The sequence below is a fragment of the Leguminivora glycinivorella genome, chromosome 8 (genome assembly GCF_023078275.1).
Source record: "Leguminivora glycinivorella isolate SPB_JAAS2020 chromosome 8, LegGlyc_1.1, whole genome shotgun sequence".
NCBI lineage: Eukaryota > Metazoa > Arthropoda > Insecta > Lepidoptera > Tortricidae > Leguminivora > Leguminivora glycinivorella.
Window position 1 is genome coordinate 5,810,349 of NC_062978.1, and position 10,892 is coordinate 5,821,240.

Genomic DNA, 10,892 nt, shown 5'->3' on the forward strand with positions numbered 1-10,892 from the left:
GTAAAATCCGTGGGCCTAAAATGTGCAGTTTTCAATTAAAAAGGTATAAATTGCCGGCCATGAATAAGGCGCTGTCTCCATAATAGTTTCATTATGAAATCGATTTTATTGACAACCGACAATGTGGTATCTTTTGATTGAATAGCTCAGAAATATACATTATATTGCTTTCAACATAGCAATTCTTGTACGTAAAATCGTAAGTAGGTTTATATGTATTTCGGAGATGTCAGAAACAGTTCTACCTAACGATTTTGATGACATTTGCTATTTGTGGGTTTGGGGGGCGAAATATCCATCTATTCTAGCCCAGAAATAAGACCAAACTAGTCAAAGTAGTCAAGCAGATCAAGCTTCGTCTTATCTATCTGCATTTCTACCTAGTTCACAATTTGTAGTGTTGGTTTTTAAATGTACTATGGGATTTATGGGTATACGGGAAATAAGTGAACAACTTTATTTTAAATGTTTTATTGACATCTAAAACGTTCATAAACAACTGTTTGTACTAAGTTATAAACGTGTACTTCATAAAAGCTTTTGAATTGGTGTATTCAAAACATGCTTGTTATGGCTCTTCTTATGTCTAATGTTAAGAAAATGGACTTGTACGTTTGTAGTATAAAGACACTTTATAATTCCATCGTTGTCTTATTTTTTATTAGGCAATGTTATCAGTTACGCGGTTGACCAAGAAAGTCGGAATTGAACGGTAAAACAGCAGTGTAGAATGAACACTTTTAAGCTCCTCACATCAATTACGGGGTTCACAACAACTGCTTAATTTAAGTTACACAATCACACTTCAGAACTATAGAACAATTCAAAATGCATTGCATGAATGCGAGACTCCCTAACAATCACAGTGAAAGCAATAGTGAGAACTGAGCCCGGACGAGCTCACATAGTGACTACGTTAACAGAGATTCTCTAAAGATTCATAAGTAACTAAAATTTTCGTCAATATCCTTAAATAATTTGTATTACGTAAATTATAATAAATAATTAACAGTATGGAATAGCTGCTTTTTAGAACCGCTATAGAGCTCAGTGCTTCTGAATAGGGATGCTCCTGTCAGTGATAGCCAGTTGGGGAAGAGGGGCTTCCACGGTCAGCACGCCATCTCGTGAGAGGGAGGACTTGATCGCCTCGGGGTTGGTTCCCTTCGGCAACAGGAACTCCCTGTTGTACTCTCTGTACACCGACTTTGTGTCTGATTTCTCCTCGTGTTTCGCGTGGACCTGAAATTAAAAAAACGTGACGTTAGCACCTTAAAACAGAAATTACAACATCTCGATCTGTCGCCGACAGTTCGTCAACTCCAATAAATGAAACTAAATGTTCCGTTGCGTGCATAAAAGACGGCTGGCAATCTGCCCGCCGTCAGGTTTCAGCCAAAATTTAAATGAAGATTCGTAAATAAACGTTGTTTTTTTCGAGACAATTTATCTTCATTAGACTGTGAAAAAGCGGGAACGAATATGATATACCTACACTATGCGATGTAACAAAAGCATAACCGTGAAAATGAGTTATGACCGTGAATCATTAAGTAGTTATTTTCATTGCACAATAGAATGAAATTAATTTCTCAGTTGACGAATTATAATCCTTATTTTAAGCATTTTAAGTGTCTCATGGTTTTACCCCACTAAAGTATTTGTATCGAATATTCCCTTTTTCCAATGTGTAACGAAAATTAGTCATGCTCAATCATTGTATTCATAATTTATGATCCTACGTATATCAATTAAATACGTATAACAAACACATTGCAGTATTTTCACTATGAGAGTATTCTTGTTATGAATTATATGTGACGTTCACAAAACACATATTTTGCTTACCATTATACGAATAGGTATTACGAATAACCAAGCGTCCTCCTTATGCTCAAGAGAGCAGGCTGGCCAAGTATTTCAAGACCAGACTGTCCTAGTGGCCTGTCTCGACCATACTGCCGGCACATATCAAGTATTTCCCAGCTCATATAACCCAAAAATCTTCAATTTAAAGGTGAACAGGCACCTTCTGGACGTCTTCGTCTTGGTTTGTGGCATTTATAGTTTAAAAAAAAAACTTACAAGTAATTTGTTGTCGACCGTCTTAACGACGATTTCCTCTGGTGTGTACTGGCTGACATCGAAGCGGAGCTTCAGGGACTTGCCGTCGCCTTCATCCTGGATCAGGGGCGAGTTCAGGCTGTCCCAGTGGCTGGGCTCGGCCAGCTGTCGGCTGTCACTGTGCTGTGATGATGTGGTTGAGCTGTGGACATGTAAAATGGCAGGTTAGTGAAGGATCACACATACTTTGTAGTGTTGATGTCTGCTCTGCATAAGCTTTGCAATGACTAAGGCCAATAGTCCATTATCATATGTTTATCATAGAAAAATGGCTATGGATGGGCGCTTACGGCGTTATAAGCGATGTTCGTGTACAAATACGACGCTGCGGGACGTAAGCGCCATCGACAATAAGGTCCCTTTACCCAGATAACGTCACATGATCATGGGCAACAAGCCATCCTTTTTCTCCACGTTGGAGAAAAAGGGAGGCATACAGACCTATTATCATATTTCTATGATAAACATATCATATATGATAGTAGACTACCGGCCTAAGGGTAAAAGAAAGCAAAAAGGTAGATTTTTTTAATAGTGCTTTCACAATTTTCGTCATTTGAGTCATTTCAAAGTCGATGCAGACGATTTTAATGACTTGCTAAATGATAACTTAGTGATCGGTAACAATCGCGTAAGTCATTTCGTGGCAACTTTGTTAACGGAATATATAAATGTATATTGAATTATTAATTGAGTTTAACAACCTCTATTATGTACCTTATTTGATCGTCTGGTACAACATTTTTACAATAACCCTGCCATGACATTAGAACGTTGTTACCGATTACTAAGTAAGTTGTGCTTTACAGATCTAAAGATGGACGTTATACTGATAATAATAGTTATTTGTTATACAAGGGGGCAAAGTTGTATTTTAACGCCGAGTGTGGAATTGAAAAACGAGCAAGTGAAAGGATTCTATAGTTGAACCACGAGCGAAGCGAGAGAACTTGCGAGTTTTTTAACACACGAGAAGTAAAATACATTTGCACCCGAGTGTAACACAAAACTTTTCCCCTCACTAATAGCGAGGAAACTACAACGCAAAAAATGCGTTTATCACTGCTTCCAGTAGTTCCACAGGTGGTAAATCATCTTTATTACTAGATTCACCTACTTTTATCAATTTTAAAGCAGTTAATTTGACTTTATTCAAGGTCAAATTACTTTACCCACTAGTGGATAAAATGCGTTTTTACCCTTCTGGTATTAAAGGACAAAACACGTGTTTCCGAGCTAGTGAGGGGAAAAAGTAATTATGAATATTTAACTATAATAAACGTGTGTTAAAATACTTGCTATACGCGTATACTTGTTAGCACGAATACCCATTAGGCGTCATCCATATATTACGTCACAGTGTAAGATACTAAATGTGACAATCCCTGTTAAAGGGATACAAAAAAGCGTGACATAGGGGGGGGGGGAGGGGTCTAAAAACCTGAAATTTGGTGTGACGTAATATGTGGATGATCCCTTAGAACAAATAAAAACTGTAGAAAATATGGCGAGTTGAATTACAACATGCCTTAGTAAGTGTGTGAGTCACCGGTGAAATATTTGCGTACCAAGAGCATCCATGAACACACACAAGCTGTAATCGTTACTAGTGTGATAACCGTCATATCGATGTTTTTTATTTCGTTGATGACTTTCCAACGCTCGAAAAACAATTTGCTATGTGAATTATAAATTGAAATAGATATCATACACGAAAGAAAAACCGACAAGGCCCACTGGTGGCCGAGCCAGGAATCGAACCCGGGTCTTCAGCTTACGCGGCTAACGTTATTACCACTAGACCACCCGCCCGTCGTGGTACCCGGCGAAATTTCTCTAGTGTATATTATCTCTGATAAGGCTAAGCGCCTTTTGACCAACTCTAAGGGCGAGCAATTAGTGCTTGCACCTCCTATATGAAAAGAACAAATCAAAAAATATTCAATAAAATAATTTCATTTGTTCCCTCGTTGCTATGTGAAGTCGAAATTTGGTTGCACGTTGCACCTGCAATATTAATGTTACTATTCGAAGGCCGCACTACAATTATGACGCTCTTCACGCTCACACGCTAAAATGTGGACTCTACAAATACGACCGTGACATACATTTTTGCTGCATTTATTATGTTAAATATTGCAAGTGACTGTACTGTAAAGTGCATGGCAAATTTATCAATGAATTCATTCATAATTTCTCCGTGCTATTTTGCAGCTCACCGCTCACCGTACCTACGCTATAGAAGGGTGGGTACCTTAAATATCTACTACTGCTACTTAGTGTCCTAGTTAAAAGTTAAATAGGTTAAGCAAACACATCATACTCGTACATGAATTCTTAAACGGTAAAGCTTTTACTTCGTAATCTAAAAGGGCATAAAAATAACATTCCATTAGCAACATACTTTTAAACATGCATCCATTGTAGTCTAGGAATAGAATTATAAAAAATGAATGACTGCTTGCACATGCAGACATTTTATCACGACCACTTCGCGTGTTAACGATCAATTAAAATTAATTGAAATGCTTGATACGTGGACTGGACTCCTAGGCTTCTATAGTATATTTCAGATTCTATTAAGTATCCTATAATCTTTCTAGATCTAGGCCAGTCTAGAACCCTGTCTTCACTTTGACATCTACTATGAAAAGGTTCTACAGTGGCTTTGTTGACTGTGCATTGTATAGGCGGCGTTTAAGAGGGGTGAAAGGAATGGGAATACACCTCGAAACCGGGAACAATGGGAACCACCTGGTGTGTTCCCATCACTTATCAAGCTCCAATTGATCCCCGCCTTGCTATCCGAAATCCCAAACAGATTTTACCTAACCAACTTTTTTTTAATAATACGCGCGGCAATAAATTGATTCGCCGCGTAATTTATTAGAAAATATCACAGAACCAATATAAAATATTCGAAAATTTTATTCGTTACTCGCGAAACATTTTTAACCCCCGACGCAAAAACGACGAGATGTCTGTCTGTCTGTCTGTTTGTCTGTCTGTCTGTGTGTGTGTCTGTCTGTGGCATCGTAGCTCCCGAAAGGATGAACCGATTTAGATTTAGTTTTTATTGTCTGAAAGCTGAGTTTGTCGGGAGTGTTCTTAGCCATGTTTCATGAATATCGGTCTACTATGTCGCGGTCGAGGGTTAGGTTTTTTCAAAATTCTGCTTGTGACCGAGTTAAACCTTCAGCACAGTAAAAAGCAATCTATATATAAATGCACATTACATTACCTACATCCTACATTACCTACTTGTTTTCGTCACACAAATAAAATAAATCAATCCGTGACTTTTTTGTCATAACATTCATCAAATACTGATGTGCTTACACGAAAAGTTAGAGCACTTGCGTACTTTTTAGCTTGTCACTTCAATATTTCATTTCAATTTACTGAAGCGTTTGTCAATTTTTATTTGCGCACAAATGATGTCATTCAAGGCTGCAGATCCAAGGTCATTGTCAACATGATCTCATCGGTATTAGCACGGCATTCAATTTTATTTGTGACCAATAATATTACTTCCATTGCATTCAATGTCATTTAGTACCATATCCATTGTGACTATTTATTACATATTCTCATGATGATCGCAAAGAATCATGTTGGTTCGTTTTATTACTGACGAGTACCTATGTTCATTCGGATTTCCTGGTTTAATAAAATAAAATATGAGTAATACAAAATAATGGACTGTGTAACTATTCTAATTAATTGAGATAATATCTAAAAGCTTTCATATAAAATTACAGGATTATTTTTATTTAAATACTAGTCAATGGTTACTTGCGCACTTGTTTCTGCAACTAAAATATTTTAAATTATTTAAATTAAATTAAATATACCTACTTAATGTAAATTTCCATATTTATTTATTTTACATTTAATCAAACTGAACAATTTCAATTTTAATATTTTTTTATGTTAAAACAATTCCGTGAGATTTATACCTACACATTCTTTTAATTAACTACATACCTACTCAGCATTCTAATAACTGTATGCATATGCAAGTAAATTTTCATTGTGCCCCTTACACACACACATCTTAAGATTTATCTTATTTGCATCTCCCACTACCACTCAACTCAACTCAAGCCAGTATATGATAGGAATGTGTGCTTTGGAACTTTAACGAGTTAGTAATTGTTATTACAACGTTGTCTTAGTGCGTCCTCGTCCATGCCCATAGTAAATAATTAAATATACGCCCCCGGCCGGCCTAGCCAAAGTCGCAGTCAACGCTCCAAAGCGAAACGCGGCTGGCTCGGCCACAGCATTACGGAAAAGTGGTGACCCCGTAAGACACAGGCCAATTTTTCCAATTTTGAATTTGGAACTTTCTTTTATTTCTATCAGGTTTAGGTTTGATTTGTAGGTACTTATACAAGTACGGGACTTTCGAGGATAAAGAGAGATAGCTACAAAACTTAAAAAAACTACTAAATTAAAAAAATAAATTAAAAAAAAAACTTACGGAGCGTGACCGATTTGGAACTTGTCTATATCCCCCCGCCCTAGGACCGGTCAGGGTCGCCTCCAAGGGCGATGGGTTACTATTATCCTCATTCATAATGGGTACTCCAAGGCCGATGGGTTACAGTTATCCTTATACATATAGATAGGTACCCACTTTAAATTGCGCATTTCTGTCGATGACGTAGGCAGGTAAATTATATAGGTCATCCATTGTTAACCGTGGGCATACTATTTGGTATTTCCAATTTGAGTATGATTAATTGAAATTATTACAAACGTGGGCTATTTAGTAAAAAAATCGGCATATAGCATTATTCATAAGCAAGTCCATTTGTAAAAATCTACTTCTAAACTAAAGACAGTCAAAAGTTTGATCCAATCCAACGATTAAATTTCAATCCGAGTTTTGTTATAATTACTTTATTTTATTTTCTATGGTTAAGTACATCCTTAAAATAGACTATACTATACTCTCTACTTTCAGATATTTAAGAAAACGTAAACAAATAATTTGTTAATTTTCGGGTAGTTACAACATTTTTTTGCTAACCAACCATTTGGTTTGGTTTGTATTTACAAAACCAAGCAGATCTGTCAATTGATCGACCTGTTTTTAAACCTCCTTATTTAAGTTAAGTATATTTAAATACCTAAAGATACCGACTATAGGTATTTAAGCAGTTTTGTCCACTATCATCCATCACATAGAATTTTCTTGTCACCTAACAAATACAACAGTGCCTATTAAATCTGTCCAACTGTACCCACCTGAGGTAGGCGATAAACATGAATATTACAAGACGTATTTAGTTCACTGAGCTGTTGACACTGAATTATTGCAGTGCACCCACCCAGTGCCAAGAATTCGTTGAGAATGCAACAGACAACGCGAAATGCATATTTAGGCGAGCTACCAATAAGTAAACAGTATTATGCGGTAATGTTAAACATTCAGATTACATATTTGCGAGTCTTTTGTATGGTTTGCAAGGTAACATTATAAAAGGTTAAACAAGGTAATTATCAGGTGTTAAAATGTTAACATTATTTATGTTATGACATCATTCATCAAGTATTTTTGAAAAACGACGGAACGTGGTGGTAGTAACAGATTCCATCGATTTTCTAGGGGTTCAACCCAAGCTACAATCGTACATCGAAGAACACCGATAAAAAAATTCATGATGCATGAGGATGACAGATTAGATGCAACGAAACGTCACAACGCTAATTTGCATACCCTAGGGTAGGGTCAATTTCCACGGTGCGAGAACTCTCAATCGAATTTACATTTTTATATTATTTGTAAATTTGTACGGTGAATTGTAACAATTTTCAATATAAAATGGCATGCAAGTTCGAGCACCATGTGAATGGGCCCTTTTGCCATCATTCACGTTCGTCACTTAGCTAGACTAGACCCCAGATACATAAAAATATCCATCGCTGAAACCAAAAGTTTGTGAATTCTGTCTTGTGTGATTGAAACTGTTAACATGCATGCTTACATTGCTTACTAAATTAGCACTATTCTACGAGTAGGTAGGTACCTACTATACTGAGTGGTTGATGACGTTACTAGCCAATTGCTATGCTACAAATACAACGATATACATTAAATATACTACATAAAGTTCATGCATACATAGGAATAGTTTTGAATAAACATGGTTAGTTTTACCAGTTAGCGATTACTCAACCTATTAACTCTCCCTCGTTCTTTACCTCTCTGAAGACTTGGTTACTCCTCCGGAGGAAACAGATTCAAAGTTGTAAGACATGCAAAAGGCAATATCGCTTATTAATTAATACTGCAAAACGTTATTATATTATAGGCACGAGACAAATTCAGAGGAACGAGGATCTTGCACTTTTAATATGAAGAACACGCGACTCACGCGAGTAGGCGATAAAAACTTCGTTACTTACTCGTTCCTCTATTTGTCTTCGGATTAAGGTGTTATAATTATATTTTTCCACAATATATTTACATATTAACAAAGGCATTGTTCAAAAAATTGGGACCGCGTGATTATAATAAAGATAACATTAATTTCGCGTCCACTGTTCTCATTTGGTGACATTTACAACAATTGGTACTTACATTATATAGGGGCATTTTCAGAATTTGGGACCCAAATTTAGCGGAAGTCGTTAACAAAAAATAACTCGCTGTCAGTTTTGTGACGATAATAAAATTAAGCATGAAATTTCAATAAAAATATTATTTTTTCGTGTGAAACAGTGGGCGCGAATATGTTAAAATAAAAAGCAGTTATGTTCAAAAACCTGCCAGCATATATTATTATGTTATTCGTGATCATAAATAAATTAATACAAGCTTAGATAGTGATATGTCTCCTTTTGTGTCCTACCTGAACGATAACTAATTCAGTTAGTTGTCTATACCATTTTAGGTTACGAAATTTCGGCCGTAGGTATTATAAATGATTATTACCAAAGTGAATTGATTTATAAGTACTGCGTTGGCCGAATATGACCAGTAGTTCTTGGCGTTGTTGCATTAGAAAAACGAGTCCTGCCTACGCTGTATTACAGTTCTCAGGCGGATCGAATCAGTCGTCAACCCACGCCTTGTGTACACAAAAACCTAAGTCATCGGTGACGACATTCTTCATCTCGTTATTTGTTAATTTTAGGTAACTACTTCGCTTAATTTATGTTAAGCACAAGACACTTGACAAGTTGATTAGTCTCGAAGAATTTGACGCCAAAGTTTTGACTCCGTGCTTGGTAACTTCGTGACTATTGAGTAAATATTGGATTGCGTCAGAGGCCAGGTTCTTTGAAACAACGCTGGCTTGCTCCAAGTAGGTCATGTAACTCACATACCTGTAAAACTTCAGGTGAACTCGATTTCAATACCCGCCTACACTGAACTGTAAAGTATGCGCCGCCAATCGCAATTCGATAACATTACCATAAACTAAACCGGTTTGCATGAAACCTTGTTGTTCTGCTAGTTTTTGTACCGTATGGCGTATTGCATATTTTTACTGCTATCCGCGTGTCGTCATCTCTAATGATGTGACTTCAATTCTAGGAGCTAAAAATGCAGGATTTAGTAGAAGAGAAATCGCTGGTATTGTTATATAATTGACGTGGAAAAATTACCTGTAGGTAAAGATTTACATAATGTTTACAATTTCGCGCGGTTCTGTGTTTTAGCAACAATGTTCTCAGTCTGCGGCTATTTCTATTTATGACATCATCCCGCGTCGGGCTTACGTATCGCTGCACGCTTTAAATGGAGGCGGCTGAGATGTCTGCAGTACAGCCGTTCCGGAGGCCGGTCCCGAATAATGGCTTTTGAAATATTCGAGACCGGCCGCTTGCGAAACCTCCAACTCATTAATTCGAGATTCCCTTAAAGGAGATCCGAGCGAAGCCGGTCGCTATCAGAAAGTAAAATGCGCGACCTGCTTACAATGGACCAAAATGCTGTGATAACCTCTTGACTTGGATTATTATTTCCAATTTTGATAATACGTTATTGTTCATTTGATTATTTTGTATAAATACCTATAACGTTCTTAATGGAAACTTACAAACTTCTAACTAGAATCTTAAAATTTTAAAACAAAAAGTAACGGAAAGTTTTCTTAAAAGTACTACAATAATAAATACCTTGTTGTGCTCTTGAAGAAGTTGTTGCTCTCCCTGTTCATGAGTTCCGATCTGAATTTGCTCATCTCTTCCTCCATCTTCCTCATTTCGGCGTCGAATCTCTCCCTGATGCTGGAGAATTCCGTGTCGATGACAGAAAAGTCACCGAGCTTGATGGGGATGTTTCTCTTAAGGCTGTCAGCCATCTTCAAGGTTTATTTAAACTTGGAACTAAACAAACACTAGTACAAACACAGTTCGCGTTAGCCTCGGGCGTCAGACAAGGCAGCACTGATCATTAGTTGTCGACTCGGCGCCACGGGCCTGCGCACAGTTTTAAATAGCCTCATGTTCGAACGCCCGCGTCTCAACGTCACTCGCTCGACCCACACTTTGCTTCTCGCTCATTCCACGACCCGCTGCCGGATCGCGGAAGATTTTGTCTCCTCCGCGTGATGGTGGCCAGTATAACCTGATCTCTCATCTAGAACAACCTCACTGCATCAACAATTGCATTTTATTCTGGTTCTCTTCATAGCATTAACATCCGCAGCTTTGTCAATAACAGCCCCGTAGTCGCGCCGTGCTTAACATACCGTCTCCGATGATGAAGGATGTAAGTGTGTATGAGTTTCTAACATTCTTAGTGCATT

General features: G+C 37.3%; 1 protein-coding gene across 1 annotated transcript; it reads right to left on the reverse strand.

The window, feature by feature from the left end:
* Positions 1–455: 455 nt before the first annotated feature.
* Positions 456–10,567, reverse strand: LOC125228649 (heat shock protein beta-1). The gene is made up of 3 exons (XM_048133306.1): positions 10,261–10,567; positions 2,086–2,266; positions 456–1,242 (listed from the first exon to the last, which is right to left on the reverse strand). The coding sequence occupies exons 1-3, from the start codon at positions 10,443–10,445 to the stop codon at positions 1,048–1,050; spliced, it is 561 nt and encodes a 186-aa protein (XP_047989263.1). The 5' UTR covers positions 10,446–10,567; the 3' UTR covers positions 456–1,047.
* Positions 10,568–10,892: the final 325 nt, after the last annotated feature.